At 48.1% G+C, this 22635-nt stretch overlaps 7 protein-coding genes across 7 annotated transcripts; 6 read left to right on the forward strand and 1 right to left on the reverse strand.

Annotated features, from left to right (window-relative positions):
- Positions 1 to 10: 10 nt before the first annotated feature.
- Positions 11 to 3354, forward strand: HD556DRAFT_1276840 (uncharacterized protein; the record flags this gene model as incomplete). Its single annotated transcript, XM_041299242.1, has 5 exons — positions 11 to 113; positions 162 to 934; positions 984 to 1548; positions 1774 to 2308; positions 2399 to 3354. The coding sequence occupies exons 1-5, from the start codon at positions 27 to 29 to the stop codon at positions 3352 to 3354; spliced, it is 2916 nt and encodes a 971-aa protein (XP_041155207.1). The 5' UTR covers positions 11 to 26.
- Positions 3355 to 3621: 267 nt separating this feature from the next.
- HD556DRAFT_1276841 (uncharacterized protein) lies at positions 3622 to 6163 on the forward strand (the record flags this gene model as incomplete). The annotated part of the gene is made up of 7 exons (XM_041299243.1): positions 3622 to 3982; positions 4037 to 4259; positions 4320 to 4577; positions 4643 to 4664; positions 4726 to 5144; positions 5193 to 5448; positions 5504 to 6163. The coding sequence occupies 7 exons, from the start codon at positions 3622 to 3624 to the stop codon at positions 6161 to 6163; spliced, it is 2199 nt and encodes a 732-aa protein (XP_041155208.1).
- Positions 6164 to 6818: 655 nt separating this feature from the next.
- Positions 6819 to 9242, reverse strand: HD556DRAFT_925915 (major facilitator superfamily domain-containing protein). Its single transcript, XM_041312044.1, has 13 exons — positions 9214 to 9242; positions 8740 to 9157; positions 8658 to 8681; positions 8581 to 8605; positions 8470 to 8525; positions 8384 to 8405; positions 8009 to 8331; positions 7896 to 7959; positions 7708 to 7834; positions 7520 to 7651; positions 7361 to 7469; positions 7125 to 7312; positions 6819 to 7075 (listed from the first exon to the last, which is right to left on the reverse strand). Exons 2-13 carry the CDS (start codon positions 9057 to 9059, stop codon positions 6996 to 6998), a joined length of 1470 nt encoding a protein of 489 aa, XP_041155209.1. The 5' UTR covers positions 9060 to 9157; positions 9214 to 9242; the 3' UTR covers positions 6819 to 6995.
- A 590-nt stretch (positions 9243 to 9832) lies between these two features.
- On the forward strand, positions 9833 to 12115 carry HD556DRAFT_926002 (MFS general substrate transporter). The gene is made up of 12 exons (XM_041312045.1): positions 9833 to 10225; positions 10278 to 10301; positions 10356 to 10380; positions 10436 to 10491; positions 10550 to 10571; positions 10624 to 10946; positions 11002 to 11065; positions 11117 to 11243; positions 11295 to 11426; positions 11477 to 11585; positions 11638 to 11825; positions 11875 to 12115. Exons 1-12 carry the CDS (start codon positions 10044 to 10046, stop codon positions 11952 to 11954), a joined length of 1332 nt encoding a protein of 443 aa, XP_041155210.1. The 5' UTR covers positions 9833 to 10043; the 3' UTR covers positions 11955 to 12115.
- A 2362-nt stretch (positions 12116 to 14477) lies between these two features.
- On the forward strand, positions 14478 to 16380 carry HD556DRAFT_1448249 (MFS general substrate transporter; the record flags this gene model as incomplete). Its single annotated transcript, XM_041307401.1, has 11 exons — positions 14478 to 14746; positions 14797 to 14821; positions 14876 to 14931; positions 14984 to 15005; positions 15058 to 15380; positions 15435 to 15498; positions 15551 to 15677; positions 15729 to 15857; positions 15909 to 16017; positions 16066 to 16253; positions 16301 to 16380. 11 exons carry the CDS (start codon positions 14478 to 14480, stop codon positions 16378 to 16380), a joined length of 1392 nt encoding a protein of 463 aa, XP_041155211.1.
- Positions 16381 to 17520: 1140 nt separating this feature from the next.
- Positions 17521 to 19063, forward strand: HD556DRAFT_1406354 (Fibrillarin). The gene is made up of 6 exons (XM_041304008.1): positions 17521 to 17629; positions 17691 to 17810; positions 17860 to 18296; positions 18350 to 18434; positions 18488 to 18784; positions 18845 to 19063. The coding sequence occupies exons 1-6, from the start codon at positions 17620 to 17622 to the stop codon at positions 18865 to 18867; spliced, it is 972 nt and encodes a 323-aa protein (XP_041155212.1). The 5' UTR covers positions 17521 to 17619; the 3' UTR covers positions 18868 to 19063.
- Positions 19061 to 22421, forward strand: HD556DRAFT_1406356 (glycosyltransferase family 39 protein). Its single transcript, XM_041304009.1, has 12 exons — positions 19061 to 19560; positions 19619 to 20021; positions 20074 to 20182; positions 20235 to 20300; positions 20351 to 20444; positions 20499 to 20682; positions 20736 to 21317; positions 21367 to 21684; positions 21737 to 21799; positions 21852 to 21895; positions 21945 to 22148; positions 22202 to 22421. Exons 1-12 carry the CDS (start codon positions 19201 to 19203, stop codon positions 22223 to 22225), a joined length of 2451 nt encoding a protein of 816 aa, XP_041155213.1. The 5' UTR covers positions 19061 to 19200; the 3' UTR covers positions 22226 to 22421.
- Positions 22422 to 22635: the final 214 nt, after the last annotated feature.

A 22635-nucleotide genomic window follows, 5' to 3' on the forward strand; every position in this document is an offset into this window, starting at 1 on the left:
AGCAACGTTAGGATCCGTCGCTGACTATGAGCGTCGAGCAGAACGAGCTCGACGACGAGCACCCACTCGTCCTCGAACTCTCCAGTCTCAGACAAACAGCAGCTCGATTTCAGGTACTTTTCATTTTACACACCTCTGTACTGACCATTCATATTCATTAGCATGAAGCACACCAAGCTGCTCTCAAACTCCAGCGTCACACTCTAGCAACAGCCCAAACAGACGACCGCTTACATTTCCTCGAATCACAACATTCCTTGCTCTTATCTGAGCTAGCTACCCTCCGTGCTCACCCCTTACCCAACTCTCAATCAGACACACACGTCGTCCAAGAACTCACTCTGGCCCTAAGACGCTCTTCCGAGAAACTCGATCTCACAGAACATGCACTAGCAGAAAAGATAGCTGAACTCGTAAACACCCGCACCGAAGCCCAAAAAGCCCGATACAACGCAGAAGGCGCGTATAAACTCGCAGCAAGTGTTCGTGCACGCGAAGAGGAAGGTAAAGTCCGCGAACGTAGCTTGGAAACGCGTCTCCAAGCTGCAGAGGAAGAACGCAGGCTCATAGAGCTCGTGGTACACGAGTATGCTGATCTCGTACGCAGTTTGGATGGCAGGAAGAGCTCGCTTGGTAATGGGGGCGCGGTACTGCAAAACGCATCTGCGTCTGCGTCTTCTCTCACCCTCGTCGAAGGGCTCCATGAGGGCAAATCAAACTTGCATCGCCTTACGACCGAATTTGCTTTCGAGACCGAGAAACGCGAAACGAGCATCACCCAGCTACGCAATGAAATCACAAATTTGGAGAACATCCTCGATGCTGAGCGTAAAACAGCCGCTCATGACCGTGCTCACCTCGCAAAAGCGCAGTCAGAATTAGAAGCACTAAAGCTAGACGATACCACAGCAGCCAAGATGGTTTCCCGATACATGTGCGTACCCCATACATGTATTGCTTCTACAGACTCGAGCTTCACACAGGAAATTCTCGCAGTCTCAAACTAATGCCCTTCAATCCACACTCACGACTCTCCAAACACGACACACATCTAGCCAACACACTCTCCAATCAACGATCAACGACGCTGAAGCACGAATGCACGCTCACATAGCCGAGAATGCACGCCTTCGTGACGCCTTAGAAGAGCTCGGCGAAGAAGTAACCAGGGAAGCATATGGACGGCGAAGGGAAGTCGCACTACGTCTTGCTCTTCTCGCACGCGAAGAAGCGCTCAGTGAAGCCCTACGCCGATGGGTTCGAAGAGCCCAAGAAGGTATGCACCGCTGCGCAGACGCAGATAGTCAAATGTATGCAGCTTTTGAGCGGGCAGTGAAAGATGCAGAAAGTCTCTTGGTGACGCTGGATGCGGAAGTAGCTGGGAGTTTGGTTACTGGTGTGTTTGGGAGGTTGGTTCTTGCTAAGGACGCTGTGATGAGAATGACTGAAGAGGTTGGGGTGGAGGTCGAGAGAAGAGTAGCTGCTGAGCGGAGGATTTCCTTGGGCATGGGGTCTCTTGACGAGATTGCCCACGAACAGACTATTTCAGTCGAAGGAACTCCCATTGATATTGCAGAACAAGCACCCTATGCACAGGACATAAGCACCGATATCCCGCCTACCCAGGATCTATCATTCGCTTGCCCACAAACACCTACACCTCTTCTAAATCTCCCGGCGGAGTACAGCAGGGGTACGTCCTCACCCGTCATAGGCGACATCACATCTGGTACTTCGCAGCTGCTTCTTGATTTACCCACCGAATCGAGTCAGTCGCCTGCTGTCTCGATCCTCAATCTGACGCAGACCCCCGCTACGAAAGAGGTGTATACTTTACCGCAGTCTGCCGAACTGCCCGCGCCTTTGGTGCCCGCGAATGAGCTGCCTATGGAGCCTGTTGACATGGATAGAATGCTGGATACTCAAGAAGTCAAATTGCACATTCAAACACCTGACACTAAAGGTACACCTTTGCCCGTCATAGGCGAGATCACGCCTGGTACCTCGCGGCTGCTTCTCGATTTACCCGCCGATCCAGGTCGGTGTACTGCAGTATCAATCCTCGATCTGGTGCAGATCCCTGCTGGGGAAGAGGCGTGTATTTTGCTGCCTTTTGTCGAATCGCATACGTCTTTGGCTTCCGCCAATAAATCACTCATAGAGCCTGACACCGATGGAACTTCAGATACTAAGGATACCCCACCACCCCTTCTCCTAACGAATCTCACAAAACAGGAAGAAAGTCCCACTAACCAATTTCTGGAAAGAAAGGAGGATTCCGGTGTCTTCTTCACTTCAGCTGCTACAAGTCCAGAAGCTCAAGCAGTCGCTCCTGCTAATGAACCCAACAACTTAATCACCAACATCATTCTCTCATCACAACCCCCCTCCATCCCAGACGAAATCTCATCCTTATTGGCCTCCCTCAGCGAAGTCAGCCACCGCTACGACACCCTCCAACACGCATTCCGCGATTGCTCTCTCGCGCTCAAAGACCTTAAACGCTTGCTCCCCCCCATCGCCATCGCCTCCCCGCCGACACTAACACCAACACCTTCTCACTCTGCCAGATCCTTCCTTCGCACCGCCCTAGAGCGCATATCCGACTACACCGAAGACGTCCGTGTCGAGCTCGAAATCCGCATCACAGACGAAGCACTCGCCATTCGCGGTTTTGAGACCCTCCTCACCGTCCCAGGCGCGCTTTCCCTTTCATCGGATTCGAAGTTGGACCTTGAAGAAATGCGGGCTTTTGTTGATGGACGTGACGAGGGTGTGAGGAGAGCTAGGGATAGGCTTGAGGAAAAATTGGTGGATGTACAGCATGATGTAGCGGTTGTTAAGCGGGCTGTGCATGACTTTCAGGTTCAGCTTGACGAGGAGAGTGAACCAGAGGAAGACAAAAGCTGGTCTGCATGGACATCAAGCCTCCTCCCTCGTTCATCCACGCCTACACCAAGCCAAGCGCCTACATTTGGTTCTATGATGACTTCTCCGCGATTGCGGCGTTCCTCCTCGGTGAAGCAACTATTTTCGCTTGCAGAGCTAGAGTTGAGAATTCCTATGCCGTTGCCTGCGTTGATACCTCAAGCTCAGCCTGCGTATGGAGCCCTTGGACTTGGGGTGGGATCTGGAGCTGCACCGGGGTTGGGACGTCAACGGACGATGTCAATGATGTATTCGTTGGGGATCGGGTCTAGGGCTTCGGTTTCGACTTCGGCGTTGGGGTCAGTGTCGTCATTGGGGATACCTGGGATGTCACCTGTGAAGAATGGGGGAGGCAGGAGTAGGTTTGTCACGACCCCGCTCACTGGTGAGACCCGCCGTGATCGTGATGATAGTGATGTCGAGTGATAGGTTTCGTCACTTGTGTGCACGATTTGATGTTATGTTTGGTTGGTTTATTGCTCTGTATGATCCGTTGCTAGGTTAGGACTTTCTTTGCATACCTCCTACTTACGTAGAGGATCATCGATACGATTGCGAGCGCTTATAATGTTCGGGACCGTCCATCAATGGACATGACTTGATCACGTGGAGATAAAACGTTTCGTGGAGCAAGCCAGTTACTCAGCGCAACCCTTGCAACCTTCTCTAATCTTCAATCCTTCTCATACAATCATGTCTGCAGAAACTGCTAGCCAGCCTCAGATCCAGATTCAGACTTCTCCATCAGCCAGGCGTGGTAAACGAGGCGGACACAGAGGCCAAGGCAGTCAACGCGGAGGCGGTGGTAAATCCCGAGGCCGCAAGGATCCAAGTGCAGCCACACCAGCCGACCCCGTTCTTACTCAGCCAACTCAGAGCGAAGTCGCGCCTGCTCCAGAAGCCACAGAAGTATGCTGGATCTGCGCAGAGCCCGTCAAATACTACTCAGTATCAGCGTGCAACCACCGGACATGTCATGTCTGTGCTCTACGCTTAAGAGCACTTTATAAGAAGCTGGATTGTACATTTTGCAAGGGGGGTCTATCTTTTCTTGGTCCCATCTATGAATTTTGACGCTGGGACGTTTACTAGGAACCTCAAACGACAGTGATATTCACGACTTCCCCCGATGCGCTTTTTTCTTCTTACACCCCCGACATGATCCCGCATAAAGACTCCAAGTTATTAATCTATTTCGAGTCCACTGATATGATGGAAGAGACGCTTATTCTTCTACGCTTCAATTGTCCTGACTCGCAGTGCGATTATACCGCGACTGGATGGGGTGATCTTAAATTACACGTCCGGGGTACGCACGGAAAGATGATGTGGTACGTGCATCAGATATGTAAGCTTATGAACCAAGTACAGACCTCTCATGTCCTTGAAAGTGACCTGTGTATCCGATTCAAGAAGGTTTTCAGTCACGAGCACGCTTTGTACTTCCCCAACGTTCTACCTTTACACTTGCCATCTATGCCGCATCGGTCTCATAAACAAGTGACAAAAGAGCCGATTGAAGGCGGCGTACATCCATTATGCAGCTTCTGCAAAGAATGTTTTTTCAGTGATGATGAGTTGTATGTTCATATGCGCGAACGACACGAGGAGTGCTTCATTTGCAAACGGAATGAAATACGGGATCAATAGTTAGTTTTTTTGTCGTTTGTACGCTGATGGTTTATGCTAATGCGGGGTCGCTTGTTTTATCCAGCTTTCAAGATTATGAGGCCCTTGTAGGATCTTTTTGACTGCATTGACATTGACGCTCGTAGTAATTCATGATTCCCTCGGCAGGAACAACATTTTAATCAAGGGCATTTTGCGTGTTCAAAACCTGCCTGTCAGGCTCAAAAATTTGTGGTGTTTGGATCTGCGATCGATCTCAAGGCGCATCAGGTCGAAGTGCACGGTGCAGAGATGACTTCAAGAGATAAGAAGAATACTCAGCGAGTTGAGGCAGAGTTTGAATTTGGGGATGCTGGTGGTGGGCGTAGGGGGAGACGGGACCGGGAACGAGATCGAGAACATGAGCCGCCGCCTGCTGCGCAGCCTAGGGCAGTGGCAAGACGCAGGGAAGCATTCGGTGGCCATCTGACTACTACCAGCTCTCCTGCACCTAATGGAGCGCAAACGCCGCAATCGGCTGGACCTAGCCGACGAGCTTCGCCATCCCCTCAGCGAAACGGGGAAGACGTCGATCCTGTTGTAGCTCAGTAAGAGTATTGTCAGGATCTCCAAGATTTATTCTCACACCGTTACAGGCGTCATGCGGCATTCATTTCAAGGTTACAATCTGTTGCGCCAAACCCTACCACTGCAGTGCTCGCTGCTAAAGCTGCTGTCCGAGGATTCCGATTCAATGAATCTACCGCCCGTGATCTCATCTCGACAATATGGAACGTTCTTGATAGGAATTTAGATGACACTGCGGGTATTGTCAATGCTATCGTCGACTTATTTGACGAAGAAGAGAAGAAGTCTAATCTGCTCTCCTCTTGGAACGGATTCAAAATCGAGGTATTTTACTGACCCCTATATCTGTACTGCGGTGGATCTGACAGTGAGATCGCAGCAACGTCAGCAGTTTCCTGATCTAGTACCTCAGGAAGTAGGGTCAGGCTATGCTGGTATCGCATCCGGTCGCGTCTTGAACGTCAAGCATGCTACCGCCGCGCGATCTTCGTCACAATCTTCGAGACAAGTGTGGGATCGTGTTGCACAGGCGGCTGGATCTTCCTCATCTCGCATTGGCTCCGCTCCTACTCCAATACCACGACCGCCAGATAGTTTCCCGGTTCTGACAGGTCCCTCTCAGCCGCAGCCTGCGTTCCGTCAACAACAGCGGAACACCCCGTGGGCTTCTGGATCTGGATCTTCTAGCACAGGTTCCCGAGCACCGAAATCGGTACAAACCCCTGTAATACAGCAACGCGCTGTTGCGAAGAAAGGTCCGCCGCCACCGTCGCTTACATCTGCTGCTTTTCCAGTGTTGCCTTCGTCTGGTAACTCTCGTATGAAACCACTAGTCAGCGGGAATCAGTCTCTACGAAACATTCTTGGTGAAACTGCTCCGACCGTTGCTGCTTGGAAAAGCAGTGGCACGGCAAGCGGGGGCGGTACTCCGATACCGGAAGAACAGAATGTTGCCGAAGAGACTGCTAGTGGAAAGGGGAAGAAGGGGAAGGGGAAGCAGAAGCAGACCCTGTTCACTCTCGGTTCTTTCCCAACATAAGCAGAGGTGTCATCGTGCCTCCCTATTGCATTCATTCATGCTGACGGACTGGGATAGACGTATAGATATGCCAATAATGAAAAAACTTGATTGTAAACTCTCTTGATGAGCCTATACTAGAATCCCCGCTTCACCAGTGCTATTCGTCGCCTGGAATCCGCCAGAAATCCGTGTTTCATGTGAGCGTGCATCGTAATGCCAAGTGCAATTCCCCTAAGGAATGAGGCAAAGTGGCTTCAACCGCGTTTGGGCGTGACAACCTCAAAGACTCCGTGTTACCCTTACTCATGATTGTTCTGGTGAATGAAGCAACCATCAGATGCATCAACTTCTGTAGAAAACTCGTCATCAGCTATTGCAAAAAGGCGTGGCGGTGGGTTTCGGCCAAAGGCGAGAGAATGATGACGGAAGGTCAAAGGTATAGTGGCGGCCGTGCGTCATAGTAACTGACTCACTGTTGAGCTGTCGACTGCTGTCATACGAATTTGAGCTTCCCGCGTTAGTGACGGAACGTAACGAAACCTAGTGCCTTCGGTGACTCTGGTTCCTTGCGATTTGAATTGCCAGATGTCAACGTTTCGACTAGTAATACGTTTAGAGTGTATAGTAGAAACCACTCACTAATATGTTAATGTACAGGTAGATCTGAGGCTGTTTGTCTTCTTGAGTTGACCTAATCCAAATATATCGATATCAGTCCTTATGATATTTAGGAAGCCATAGTCTTTGTATCATCTATGATATATTACGCGTCTCATCTCTTCTTCGTTTGCTTTCCCTTGGTTCGGTGGGCCTCGGAGCCGAGTGTTGTGCCATTCACCGAATGAATAATTCAATACTTACCCCATAGGCGCTTGAGATGGAGACATCGTGCCAGAAGTAGCAATCCAGCAGAACACATGATGTTGCCACCTAGACAGGATCAACGTTCACTCAAAGACCGCGCATTTCATAAACGTGCCTGCATAGAAACCCGCGTCAACAAACCCCCCTGATGCGGTACTGATGGCCCCTGATATCGGAGGACCTGCAATGGCTCCAAAAGCAGCAAGGGACATGAACATCCCCACTCGGCGGCCCGCATCCTCTATATCTCCCAATGCCACGGCAGCTAAAGCGAAGAGAGCTAGGAATCCTCCCGAGGAGAATCTAGATTGGGTGAGTTGGCAGCTAGTAACGAACACGGTCCACACATACCCGTAGATGGCGGCTATTGCAATAACCTGGGATTCATTTGTAGCAAATGGCCAAGCAAATGTCGTGATGCCTGCCATCGCGGTAAAAACCGCCATAGTATTGAGTACGCCTGTCAGGAATTAACTGGTGTTACCATCCACAGCCATCATGGAGACTTACCAATTTTATCTGCCATTAGTCCAGATGACAGACGTCCAAATGTAGATGCTCCATTGGCAATCGCGATTATATAGAATGCAAAGTTTTTGGAGACGCCAATTGCTATGGCACTCACAGAGATATATGTTAGCTCTGATGAATCGATTCAGAATACGAGGAAGCCACGGTGGTAACTGTTACGACAGTACCTGTGTAGAGTCCTAAAAATCCCAGCATTCCTGAAATGCAATAAATGGTATATGCTGTGTTGCGAAATGCTTTAATATTAAAGAGTCCCCCACTAACATTGACGGGTGGAAGACGTCGTTTCAGTAACTTGGAAACATGCTTCAGAGAGGGACAGAGAGAGGGGCATCTACAGGTGATGAGGACATACTATATTGGCCATCCCAAGTGTAGCAAGTAGAATGAATCCAAATACACGCATTGTCCATTGAAATCTAAATTTTTATGAGCGAGCATGAATCATTGATGATCAGTCGACCGGACCCAATTGATGGAATTAATTTCTGTGCTGCTGCAGGAAACACAGTACTGCCAGACGAAGCGCCAATGGCGGCGAATGACATAGCGAGACCACGTTTCCTGTCGAACCAATGCGAGATGACAACAAGTGCCGGTCCAACTATGATACCGCAGCAGACTCCCAGACTGAAACCTTGTACAAGAAAGAACTGCCAAAATTGAGTGCATTCCGCAGTTAGGAAGACGGATGTGACGATAACACAGCTAGCGGCCAAGAAGGGTATTCTGAAGTATCCTTGGTCAAACATTCGTCCTGTCGCAAGTGCTGGTAAGTATATGAGCGCGTACTAGAAGGACACGTGAGCGACACAAGTTTACTGGACCTGGAAAGAGATTTACCTGCGCAGAACCGATCCATGCTCTGGAGAGTAAAAAATGTACGATAGATCAGTTACAAGGTCACGTCAAACCGACTAACGCCGTACATGTTTGAAGGAGAAGTCTGACGTAGTAGATTTTCCTCGTAATACGCTTGAAAGACCTGAAAGGGGGGAAATTGCAGGAATTGCGAGTATGTGGTGACAAACCTTACTTACCCCCCATGTATTAGCTATACCGAACCTGGTGATCACTTGAGCTAAGCTGGGGGGAGGAGAAAATTGAGACAGCTCACGTAGAGAATAAAGTCAAGTTGACACTGTAATTTGAAGATGTCAGTGACTATTTCAAAGAATTAATCGTAGGCCAGTACTGACGCAACAATGACCAGCCACGCGGTCAATCCTCCATCTGGTGTTCCAGCAATGTGCGTTACAGGCTTCTCAGAAACTTCTTCATGCTGCAGGGCTTCCTGGTCGGCTGGAACAGCTGCTCTCGATTTCCAAGGTAAGGCTTCAGGAACAAATGCGGTGTCCTTTGATTTGCTTGCGGACTCCTCAGACATAATAGCTTTGAAGATCAGGACAAAATAAGAGTGGGGGAATGTACTGGTCCATTCTGCCAATGTTATGTAGTATAGCATTATTGAGCTATTTGCAAACCGATGACCGTTGGCATTCCTGACCGAAGACTCCATATCGATCCCTAGTAGGACCCAGGGTATCCGATCGACCCTATGAGTCCGACCCCCGGGCCCCGACCTGCGCCATCACATTGTTCTCACGCACTACATATCTGTTAAAATCATGTATTAAGCTCGCTGTTTTCCACAAGCTGCTACTTAGACGCACCATAAATTGCCTCCCTAGTCCGCACTCAATAGCTGCGCAAGCACCATGTGAGACAGCGACAGGAAGAAATGGAGAGAGAAACTTACCTGTAGGACATGTAGATACTAGAAATGGACAGCGTACCCCGTAATTGCTTAAACGAGACACGAGAGGCGGGATGAGTAGGGTTTGTTTATTTGGTGTTTGTTCGTATTGTGGTGGTCGGGTTAGACCCTGGGTCCTGGGATCCGGTAGTATTCAGGATCACAAAGCACATGACGTCAGTGAGCTCAAATTTCCAAATCATCTCCGTTCCACATGCTTTGTTGTTTCTGGTGGTTCAATCATGACACCGCTAGAAAATACCCCAAATTTTTAAATATTTACGCGTACATGCCATGGCAAGTAGCGTTCATGCGGAGACCGACGCTAATAGCGCGCACTTCAAGAAGCAACTAAAAGTTGAGGTCGTAGGTGTTTATTCTACCAATTTTCACTAAAAAGTTGAATCTGCAATAGGTTTATGCAGCGAGTCTGCCTGTGATCTGGCTTGATCAATTGATCCCTCACCTCCGGGGACCAGCGAACGCTAGCAAGTCCAATTGCATATTTTGCTCCTTGTAATCGTGGCATCATCAGATGACGCTTCACGAACGGTGTGAGACGTCTTGTGCCACTCAAAACACCGCAAATGGCCTTGTGAAGGAGTTCTGTGTCACACGTCGCGGATAATACTATATGTACATAACCTCGGCAGCATGATTTGCACACACTAGTACAGTTACTCTTTCTGCCACTGGCTGTCTGTTGATCCTGTTCACTTCTCTCCATATTGACAGAAAAACGGTGCTATGTCCGACTCGGAAAAGTTACCAACTATAGAGTCATTGCAGGGCATTGACTCTGCGTCTGAAAGCAAACATACATTGCCTTACGATAAGCAGAAGACAGAAGCAGGCTTCGACCACGAACTTCAAACCCGTCTTAGTGAAGCACCAGATGGAGGAATAAGGGCATGGCTTGCGGTCTTTGCGCAAGTGCAAATTCATTTGATCGAAATAGCCACTGACGTCTTTGGATTATAGTACTGCATTGGTTACATTCTCTACGTAAGCTGCTCCTAATTCATTCCTCTACTAGCTCGACTCAAGAAATTATACTAGGTTTGGTTTTTTAAATTCATGGGGTGTAAGCAAGGTTTGTCACGATACACTCGCAGTTCCTACAAATTCCGCCCTTTCAGATCTTCCAAGCGTACTACCAGGAAAATCTACTGCTTCACACTCCACCTTCAACTATGTAAGGTGCTAGGCCTGTTTGATGCAATGTTAGACAAATGACCTCTTACACTCTCCAGAGCATGGATTGGTTCTACGCAGGCGTGTCTAATTCTGGTTCTAGCAAGCCTACTAAGCTCATTTGTGCTACTAGTATGCACTCACATACCTTCCGGCTCTTGTAACAGGGCGAATGTTCGACCTGGGATATTTCAAAATACCGTTCTTCGCCGCTAGCTGCGTCCTCGTGGTGTGCACTTTCCTAACTGCAGAATGCACTCAATTCTGGCAGCTCTTCCTGACACAGGGTGTCGGTCTGGGAGCGGGCTGCGGTTTCCTGTTTAGTCCCGCAATCGTCATCGTGTCACAATGGTTCTCCAAGAGACGTGGCCTTGCTTTGTCCGCCACCGCCGTTGGGGCTGCGTTCGGCAGCATCTTGTTTCCTGTAGCGGCACAAAATTTGATTCCGTTAATTGGGCGAGTTTATTTAATCGATCATGGGGCAATCCATGTATGCTCACAACACTTTCAGGTTTAGATGGACAGTTCGTGTATTTGGATTCATGCTAATGGCTACAATGGGGATGGCAAACATAGTATGTCGTTAGCACCTGAGAACATCTCTGCGACTGACGCATTTTCCTCAGTTTCTTAAACGGCGGCTTCCGCCCACTAAAGTTCGCGGGGGACTCTTCAATCTCAAAACATTTCGCAACAAAGCATATTCCATCTATTGCGTTTCAGGAATCATGATACTTTTAGGTCTCTATACAGGTAATACCATTGTGCTTTATTATTATGGCTCCTGATATTTTGGTTCATCAGAGTTAACATATATCTCTGTGAGCGCCGAAACAATTGGCGTCTCGAAAGATTTTTCTTTTTATATAATTGCGATCGCCAATGCGGCATCTGCGTTTGGACGTCTGTCATCTGGACTGTTGGGAGATAAAATCGGTAGGTCTTGACAGCTGTGGGCTATACGAATATCAGTTTATATTTGACAGGCGCACTCAACACCATGGTAATTTACACGGCTATTACAGGAATCACGACAGTCGCCTGGCCGTTTGCTAAAGACGAATCCCAGCTTATTGCAATAGCCATCATTCACGGGTATGTATTGCACTTTTTCGCTGCCAGGTGCACAATTGACTGACCCATCCAGGTTCTCCATCGGAGCATATATATCTCTGTACTCTGCACCTGCCGTGGCAATGGGGAGAATGGAAGACGCAGGGCGTCGAGTGGGGATGTTCATGTCCCTCATTGGTTTTGGAGGCATTGCAGGTCCTCCAATATCAGGTGCGATTTGTACCGCGACAGGAGGCTTCGTTGATACGGGTTATTATGCAGGTAGGTTTATGACACCCGCGATCTTTGAGTGAATATTGACATTTCGCAGGTGGCAGCATTATATTTGGTGTCGTATTGCTACTCGTGGCGCAGTACCTTCACCTCGGACGGCTATGGGGCAAATTTTGAATGATCGTTCCGTGAGGTGAATTTAGTGTCGAGTCGATGTGTTCTTGAAGCAGTGGATGTGAAATGATTTAAGCGTGGCGAGCATTGGTCACTTTCGTTACAGACTAACGTAACAATTTGATTTGTACTACATTAAAACTGGGCAGAAACCTGGACTTTTCTTGTGTAAGGTGACCCTTTCTTACTCAATCTTGCCCGTCTGATTGGTTGACGAAAGCGACGTGAGTGATGTACACTGTCCGGTACTTCGCGTTTCTTTCGATGTGACCTTTATGACAGGAACAGCCGACTGGGCTGGAATATGTCCATCCAGACTCGAACATGGCAAGTTCCTGGAGGCCGCCTTTGGTAGCTAGCTTGGTTTTATGGACACTTATCTATAAAGTTTTTCTTAGGTCATTGCCCTGTACCACTTGTCAGACTTGCAAGAGCTCCGGAATGAAAAACTGCACTGACATATCTCGCCAAGCCTCTGTTGACGGGCCGCTGCTTGAAGATCTAACAAGACGAATAAGTAAAAGGAGTAGGGTGTTGAAACCCGATTGACGCACAGCATCTATCGGTCAAACTGTACGTCCCTAGTTAAAGAAGTGTGATCAAGTGTGAACGAGATGCAGGACTAACTTGCTTTGAACTTCCCGTCGGGCTTTGCATTAACATCATCTGTACCCTAAACAACAACCAAAAATAGGAAAGACATTGACACAATGCAGATACACACACCCTGCTGTTTGAGCGCTGCTTCCATGCTCCATATGTAATTTCTAGGACTGGCAATGTATTTTCCATCGGGGACAGTCCAGAGTTCGCCGTCATGCAAGGGCGGGTCTCCGACTGGCTGATTGTTCTTAAGGTTCCAGATGCGAACTGAGTAGTCAAGTGCTGTGCTAACAAGATGGCTTCCATCAGGCGAAAGACCAAGGGAGTTGACGATATTGGCATGACCCTGGAAAAAAAACGAGCACCTTCCTTTCAATCGACCGCCACTTTCGGGCAGTGTGATTATTCGACGCGGAGACAATGGCCGTACAATGCCGTCGATCGATCCGCTCAATGACCTGGAGATAGAGAGACCAATCGATGCAATACAGTTTGGTGCTCTGGAGCTGCTACATAGTAGTACCTTTTGTGCCTGTTGTATCTGAGTCGTGATATTCCCATATCTAGGAGAATAGCTGACGTTTGATGACTAATACAATTAGTCTACATACAAAGATCACGAGTCAGTTACGTAAGCTTGGCTTTTTGTGTCGAGTTTAACTTTATTTACACAAGGGTAATTGGACGAACGTGCTCGAGGCTCAGCAGTTTTATTCCTCGGGCCTGCCCGAATATTGCCTTTGTTTGTGAGCCGGTCTCACTGCCTCTATGGCCGATGCCCTGTGCGTCGCTCGGCATGACGCTCATGCCATGGTAGATTGGGTACGTTCAAAGTTGGGCGCACACGCACACCGCACACGACCCCCCTCGCACATACACCACTGCCTGTCTTGTACTTGATAAATCAATGATAGCTGTTGGTACGACCTACTGAAAACACATCAAACTCGATGGCCCGTCTCCGAACATCACGCCAGCAATACCTGCACTCGTATCTCTTGCTTATGGTTTTAATTTTGACTCGCTTAACTCGCCTTTCTTCCGCTTGCCTATTACAAGCACGACTCTGTTCTCTGGTAGCTCAATCTGCGCCAAAAGCTCCCAGACCAAGTCGTCGGTCCAGACAATCTCCGGGATCGTGACGCCAATATCTTCTTCCCCATATGCACGGATCACAATGACGAGTCACGGCGAGTAGTAGGTGAGAATCAATTGTTAACCTTTTCAAAGTTTGATTTTCATATCTAATTATGCAAACTACATTTCAGGTGGCGTCTTGGGTTGTACGGTGCGTGTGCGGTGTGCGTGTGCGCCCAACTTTTAACGTACCTATTGCAAACAAAAATAGTAATTGGATTCAAATTTGCTGGCCTTCCTGGCATAAGTCATGAGGCCTTGAGGGCCCAATGCCTCACCCTTGAAACTTGAATGCGATATATGACGATTTAGCACGCACTTGAAGTCGTGCGGGTATCATATAAAGTTTTTGAAAGAGGTGAAACTGCCAACACGATCTTTCACTACGAGACTAATCAGTCAAGGGTATCATACTATCAGGTCTCTGAGCCTTCGAATCGTCACTGATGGCAGTTTCATTGGCAAAGCACAGGCTATATATAGTGGGCCTGCCTGCCAATCGGCTCGATTCCTTACCTTGACCAGCGAAGGCCAGCAAATGTAATGTCATTTTTTTTGTCATTGTATGCGTGGCTTCATCAAATGAGAATGTAATACACGGTACTAGTCCCGATGCGGCCCCTCAAGGTTTTGAAAATAGCTATAGGGAGGATCCAGGTGTCCCGGAGAGTACTATATGCAAATAACGTTGGCAGCATGGTTTTCACCTACCAGTTCAGTTGCTCCTTCCCTCCTACTCTTCGCTGTGTCTGACATCTTCTCTGCGTAAAGTTGGCAGGAGAAGCCATGTCCGAGAAGTCACTAAGTATAGAGGTCTTGCAGGGCATTGACTCTGCGTCCGAAGTCTTATCGTACGATGGGCAGAAGACAAGAGAGGCTGTTGAGCCGGAAATCCTGGATGAACAACTTTCTCAGAAGCACGTAACACATCTTGGTGAAGCACCAGATGGAGGATTAAGGGCATGGCTTGTGGTTTTTGCGCGAGTACACTTCCAATCCATTGAACAGTCACTGACGTCTTTGCATTGCAGCGCCGGATTGGTTATGTTCTCTACGTGAGCTGCTCCTAATTCTTCCATGGTTTGGCTCAATCAGGCTCAATCAGGCTTGGTTTTTTACTTTCATGGGGTGTGAGTAAGGTGTACCATTACACACTCACAATTTCTAAAATTTTCTACCTTCAGATCTTCCAAGCCTATTATGAGGAAAATCTACTACTCCACACTTCTCCTTCAACTATGTAAGGCGCTAGGTTCGTTTAGTTGCAACCTTGCATGGCTGATTTCACCCAGAGCATGGATCGGTTCTACGCAGGTATGTTTACTTCTTGGTCCGATAAACCTGCGTAACTCACTTATCCTGCTAGTATGCGTTCATGTGCCTTCCTTCGCTTGCAACGGGGCGAATGTTTGACCTGGGATATTTCAAAATACCCTTCTTCACCGCTAGCTGCGTCCTCGTCGCGTGCACCTTCCTAACCGCGGAATGCACTAAATTTTGGCAGCTCTTCCTGACACAGGGTGTCGGTCTGGGAGTGAGCTGCGGTTTCCTATTTAGTCCCGCAGTCGTCATCGTGTCACATTGGTTCTCCAAGAGACGTGGCTTGGCTTTGTCGCTCACCACCGTTGGGACTGCGCTTGGCAGCATCGTGTTTCCTGTGGTGGCACAAAATTTGATTCCATTAATTGGGTGAGTCTGTTCGATTAATTGAAGAACAATTCATATACGCTCATACAATCACAGGTTTAAATGGACAGTTCGGGTGTTTGGATTCATTTTGATGGCTACCCTGGGGACAGCCAATGTAGTATGTTGTCAGCACCTGTAGATGCCTCTTCCTTTGACGCATCTCCTTCAAGTTACTGAAACGACGACTCCCGCCCGTCAACGTTCGTGGGGGACTCTTCAATCTTAAAGCATTCCGCAACAAGGCATTTACCGTCTATTGTATCTCGGGAATTATGATACTTTTAGGTCTTTATACAGGTATGACCGTTGTGCTTATCATAGTGGTTCCTAATATTTTGGTTCCATCAGAGTTAATATATCTCTCTGTGAGCGCTACAGCAATTGGCGTCTCAACAGATTTTTCATTTTATATACTCGCGATCGCCAATGCAGCATCTGCATTGCGTGTATCATTTGGGCTGATGTCAGATAGAGTCGGTAGGTCTCGATAGCTGCGGACTGTGATAACATCAGTTGATGATTTGACAGGTGCTATCAACACCATGGCAATTTTGACTACTGTGACGGGAATTGCGACAATCGCTTGGCCATTTGCTAAAAATGAATCCCAGCTTATTGCAATTGCCGTCATTTATGGGTACGTGTCGCACTTATTCACAACTAGCTGCTCGACTCACTCGTCCAGTTTCTCCCTCGGAGCATACGTATCTCTCTACTCTGCACCTCTTGTAGCAATGGGACATATGGAAGACGCGGGACGTCGAGTGGGAATGTTCGTGTCCCTCCTTGCCTTTGGAGGCATTGCAGGTCCTCCGATATCAGGCGCTATCAGTACCACGACCGGGGGTTTCGCCGCCGCGGGTTATTATTCAGGTAAGTTTATGACGCGCGATCCTTGAGTGGACATTGACCTTGCTCAGGTGGCATCATTATATTTGGTGTTGTATTGCTACTTGTGGCGCGGTATCTCCATCTTGGACGGCTATGGGGCAAGTTTTGAACGATAGTTCAGTGAGGCGAATATAGTATTACCAATGTGCTCTAGAATGGCACAAATGAAGTGAATAATTTATGGGTGGTGCCGGGCACCACCAACGCTCCATGTCAATTGTAATAATTTGTTGACCATGGAAGGTGGGCCCAGGTTCGAGCTTTTTAGTTTTATCTGTCTGATAAAATGAAGACCAGAGATGTAATATATTGTCCGGCACTTTCGACATGGTTTTTAGCATTTGTCTCATTTTAAGCTATACATCATCTAAGTGACAAATACAGCATTCTGAAACGAGGCCTCTATCGAATGCTTGACCGGCAGTAAAATTTGTTTAGAAGCAGTCCCGTCAATCAACCGAGCAACAAACTCCTAACTCGCACACGGTACCATCAACCATACCGCAACGATGTGAAAGTAGAACCACGACTCACTGTCGCACTAGAAACATATATAGATGATCTACCTCACCGGTGAGTTATGTGGTTAAATTCAGGATGCAAACTACTCATACTCACGCAGTTTTTATCAGGGCAGTGCCTGCAATTTGATTGACGTATGCAAAAGAGGGGACATACTCCAATGTTGGCGTCGGCGTCGGCGTCGGCATCAGTAGGCCTGGCAGATATTGATACTGCCAAAGTAGCAACAATAGCGAGGACAAATGGGAAACGCATTGTTTGTGAGTAGGTGATATCTATGGGATGAAACAAATCTGAGGATAGCAGGAAACCGGACGCCTTGCTTTTATGTGCTGCAATCGTTCTTCATGACGATTAGAACCTACGAAATCCCCATTTAAACAGAAGATATCTGCAACGCCAGCAGATTGCCACCTCAGGCTTATCCTGTGAGGGGTAATTTGGTGTGGGACGACTGTATTATCCACTCCCACATAAGAAAGTCGGTGAAATGGTTCTGGTTGAGAGCCGAGGGCCGCGTCAGTAACCAGACCAGAAACGCAGACGCTATGATATTCCGTTATTAATTCAGAATGTCGCAGATTTAGATGCACTGGGTCAAAACTCTTGATTTACCTATTCCAGAATTCTGGTTGAGTGATAAGAACGTTGTCCATTTATCAACTGAGAGATTGTGGCTCGAGGCTTGAAAGCTTGAAGCAGTTGCTGGAGCGTGACACGAGGGTGACAAAATGTCACAGTATGTACAATCAGGCACGAACCAAGGTTTGCTGAAAATTTTGAAGACCACTGCGAGGCAACTGCAAGATCATTTGCACAACTTGTAATGGCATTTGGTATGTTAATATCTTTTATGCTGTCTATAAAAGTATTATTCGTCTAATCTATGACTCGCAGGAGCATCAGGAAATCGTGGTGGATTTGGTAGAGGAGGAGGAGGACGCGGGGGAGCTGGTGGTGGACGTGGAGGAGGTGGAGGAGGTGGAGAAGGTAGAGGAGGCAGAGGAGGCGGCCGTGGTACGTTCATGTTTCACTTTATATCATACCTGTTTGAACCAATTTTCAGGCGGTGGTCGTGGTGGAGGCTTCCAAAGTCGTGGTGGGCGAGGTGGCGATCGCGGCGGTCGGGGCGGAGGTGGTCGGGGCGGAGGTCGTGGCCGTGGCCGTGGAGGCCCTGGTGGTGGAGCCAGGGGTGGTGCGAAGGTTATTCTCGAACCTCATAGACATCCAGGTGTCTTCATCGCCAAGGGGAAAGACCATCTACTTGTCACGAAGAACCTTGTCCCAGGAGAAAGTGTCTATGGTGAGAAGCGGATATCCATTGAAGGTGGTGTCGACGACACAAAAATCGAGTATCGCGTATGGAACCCTTTCCGGAGTAAGTTGGCAGCAGGTGTATTGGGCGGTATGGATAAAATTTTCATTGAACCTGGAAAGAAGGTTCTATACCTCGGTGCTGCCAGCGGCACGAGTGTAAGTCACGTAGCAGATATTGTTGGTCCTGTGAGTCGCGTTCTTCATTTTCTAACAATACTGGTGTTTAAACATGGTTATAGGAAGGTGTCGTTTATGCTGTCGAATTTTCGCCACGATCAGGGCGTGATCTGATCAACATGGCGAAAAAGCGAACAAACGTCATTCGTGAGTACTTCCAAACTGTAGGCTACAGCTGAAGAGAACAACATTTACTATAGCCATCGTGGAGGACGCCCGCCTTCCTAACAGGTACCGCATGCTGGTGTCAACTGTAGACGTCATATTCGCAGACGTTGCACAGCCCGATCAAGCACGTATTGTTATCCACAATGCGCAGTTCTTCCTCAAAGATGGTGGTCATGTGGTCATCTCTATCAAAGCTAGTTGTATAGATTCAACAGCAGCGCCTTCCGCTGTTTTCGTGCAGGAAGTACAAAAACTACGAGAAAACAAGTTCAAACCTATTGAACAAATTACCCTCGAGCCGTATGAACGTGACCATGCTATGGTTGCTGGTTAGTAGTTTCCCCATCTTTTTAGTTGCTATTTGTGCCTGACATTGCTTGATCATATAGCTCAATACCAACGACACATATAAAATGTACATGCACTTGCTGCCTGCTTTGAATCATCTTGTTAGCTGGTATCATCGTTTGTCGTAAAAAAGTATTTGTGCTCATATCCTCGACACAAATTTGTGCTTTTATCTAATTATTGGAAACCTCTGTATCTGAACGATGTGGACGTACAAGCTTTTGTGAATATTTGAAACGTGTCACATCAATAGGCAGTGCTTCGATCCAATACCGGCTGGTTGGTATCATGTAAGGTTGCGACAAGGGCCAGCTCATCACTCCCGCGAGACTCATCAACTTCCCAAAGCTCCGTAGGGCTTGTTCGGTCGAAAAACAATAACGCAAGAAGAGGGCAAATGAGACCCTCTCAAGTCCAAATAGACTTTGGTACACCGCCCGGAACGCCTCCACGCACGTCTTCTGAATTTGAAGAAATTCCATATCCTGTCACGCATCCATCTTACTTTAAAACCGCTCACAGCTACAAACACGAGGAATCATTGCCATTGCATCACATGAACGAGGATACATCCACAAGGCGGAGGGTAGCTAGAGGACCCGGAAGCAGCGGTGGGTTTATGAGCGGTGATGAGCATGAAAGTGAAATGCACTACGACGACGACGGAAAGGATGTATACTCAAAACCAAGTCCTGCCAGGAGCCGAGTCAGCAGCGGGCGTGTCCACAGGCCTCCTCCTCCGCCTCCAACTTCGATAGTACGTACCTCTCGCTGTTGAGGCCTGCTGCCCATCCTGACTCTGAGCGTTCGCCCAGAGTGAATTCATATCTCAGAACTTAGAGCATCTCCCACCTGTCATCTACACTCTGCTCTCATGTTGGACCCGCTTCCACAAAATAGGTCGTGCCAACACTGTTGTTTGGGACGAAGCGCACTTTGGCAAATTCGGGTCCCATTACCTCAAACGCGAGTTTTACTTCGATGTCCACCCTCCGCTCGGCAAGATGCTCGTCGGCCTTGCAGGTTTACTGTCGGGTTACAACGGAAACTTCGAATTTAAAAGCGGAGTGGTGTACGATGAAAGTGTCCCGTACGTGGCCATGCGGGTTATGATGGCGACATTCGGTGTGGCCTTGGTTCCGTTAGGGTGGTATACTGCAGTCGAATTGGGAATGAGCTCATGGTGTTGTCATCTGGTTGCGCTCATGGTTTTGTGCGGTGAGTGTCAGGTCCGAAAATAAACGTCGTTTGCTTCATGTTCTGGCTGCAGATGTTGCCTGGTTGGCTATATCGCGGTTCATTCTACTGGATTCCATGCTCCTGTTTTTCACTTTCACAACGGTTTTTTTGCTCACCAAATTTCACAACCAACAATATCAGTATGTGTTAGACCCACCATTACATGCGGCTTAATGCTGAAGCTTCCAACAGGTCATTCTCTTTCGATTGGTGGATGTGGCTTGTATTCACAGGTATTTCCATCGGCTGTGTGACCAGGTCTGCCCCCTTCTTTCCTTCCGAATTGCTTTTTCGTTAACCTATCCTAGTGTGAAATGGATTGGATTATTCGTGACTGCTGTGGTTGGCTTGTACACCATCGAAGATCTTTGGGAGAAATTTGGCGATCTTCGCATGACCAATGTCAGCCTGGCCACTTTTTGTGAAGTTGCTCCTATAAGCTGATACCTTCAACAGCGAGATCAAATTCGACACTGGGCAGCTCGCGTGCTCTGCCTAATTATCCTCCCGATCCTGGTGTATATGTTATCCTTCAAGCTGCATTTCATGATCCTAAACCATTCGGGTCCTGGCGACTCTACGATGAGTTCGCTATTCCAAGCCCAATTGGTCGGTAATGATTTTGGCAAGAACCCACGGGGTTTGTTCGATTCCTTGCGTATATTGGAATAGTACCATTGACAAGATACCCAGAAATTGCGTTTGGCTCAAAAATTACCTTGAAAGGCATGGGCTGGGGCGGAGGTCTCCTGCACTCCCACGTTCAAACCTATCCCGTTGGTTCAGGCCAGCAGCAGGTTACTTGCTATCACTACAAAGATGATAACAACCATTGGACTATCCTTCCCACTTGGGAAGCGCCTGAATACAATCCAAACGGCGAGTTGCAGTTCCTCCAGGATGGTGACGTTATTCGCTTGCAGCATGTACCGACAACACGACACTTGCACTCGCACACAGTGGTAGCACCCGTGACGAAGCTCAACAACGAAGTCTCTGGCTATGGTAACTCGACCGTTGGGGATTTCCACGACTACTGGGTCGTCGAGGTCGTCGATGATATCAAGCAGGGCCCCAGGGAGCACGTGACGAAAATCCATTCACTCACAACGAGATTGAGGTTCAAACACCAGGCTCTAGGATGCTATCTGTACGCTGCGAATGCAGCCCTACCTCACTGGGGCTTTAAACAGGTTGAGGTCAGCTGCACCAAGGAGGACAACCCAGATGACATACACACATACTGGAACGTGGAGAGTCACTGGAACGACCGCTGTGAGCTACAATGCCATTCTTTGATGTAACCCTGACGTTGGTGTTTCAGTACCTCTTGGTGATGCGAAATTTTACAAGTCCCCATTCCTCCATGATTTCTGGCATCTCAATGTGGCCATGATGACTTCCAACAATGCACTTATCCCCGATCCAGACAAGGAGGATATCCTTGCGTCAACTCCCACTGACTGGCCTTGGATGCGACTAGGCCTCAGGATGTGTGGCTGGGGCGATAGTCAACCAAAGTACTACCTTCTTGGCACGCCTGTGATCTGGTGGGGCGGTACAGTCAGCCTGATAGTCTTCGTTATTGTCCTTGGCATCTACTTATTCCGCCATCAACGCAAGTACATTGATATGACTCTTCGTAAGCTCACTTACCATCTGTCTCATGAGCATGCACTAATGTATCGTTTCAGAACAATGGAATCATTTCTTGTATGTCGGAAAGATCGCCGGTTATGGGTGGTTCCTGCATTACTGTGAGCCTTGAACATCTCTGTTCAATTCAGGAACTCATAACTCGTTTTAAAGTCCCGTTCTTTATCATGGGTCGTGTCACATATGTTCATCACTATGTACGTGTCTGTGTCGAAGCTGGAAGACTCCTATTGACCAATCGATTAGCTTCCCACTCTTTACTTTTCCGTTCTCATGTTCGCACACCTTCTTGACCACTTCATTTTCTCAGCACGCTGGAAGGACAGCACAAAGCGTGTCGCTTTCGGTATTTGCGCATTCTTGATCATCGGAAATTTCTGGTGGTTCAGGGGAATGGCATGGGGTATTGATGGACCAATCAACGACCACTGGGGCCTCCTGTGGCGCAAAGTAAGTCCAAGTTTTGTTCGATTCTTAGGACTCGGTTAACTTCCGATTAATAGACTTGGAACATATATAATGCATAGATTTGTTCTCAGGCGGACTCTGTATATCGACAGTGCCTGCCCAGTGAGCGGCTTGATGCGTTTGCTATTATGTGCAATAGAACATCTCAATTTCGCTAGTTTCATTCGTGAAGTATCGAAGCCCAGTGGCTATTAATGATATTGGCCAGTGCTACTGCATTCAAATGACTTTGAGGCAGAGGCTTGCTATGAAACTCCGTCGATCGCATGACCAAAGTGGACCAGTGACTCCCTAGGCGGGCGCCACTCACATGGCACGCGCGGCAGCTCTCACCAGCAATCGACGTGATAAGACCACCGCTAGCCAAAGTTAGGGAACATTGTTGAGTGCCTACACACCAAAACCAAAACTTCAGGATATGTACAACAGCAATAAAAATATGGAGTCATCATATGCATAGCTAGGATCA

The sequence above is a fragment of the Suillus plorans genome (genome assembly GCF_016647745.1).
Source record: "Suillus plorans strain S12 chromosome Unknown HD556scaffold_73, whole genome shotgun sequence".
NCBI lineage: Eukaryota > Fungi > Basidiomycota > Agaricomycetes > Boletales > Suillaceae > Suillus > Suillus plorans.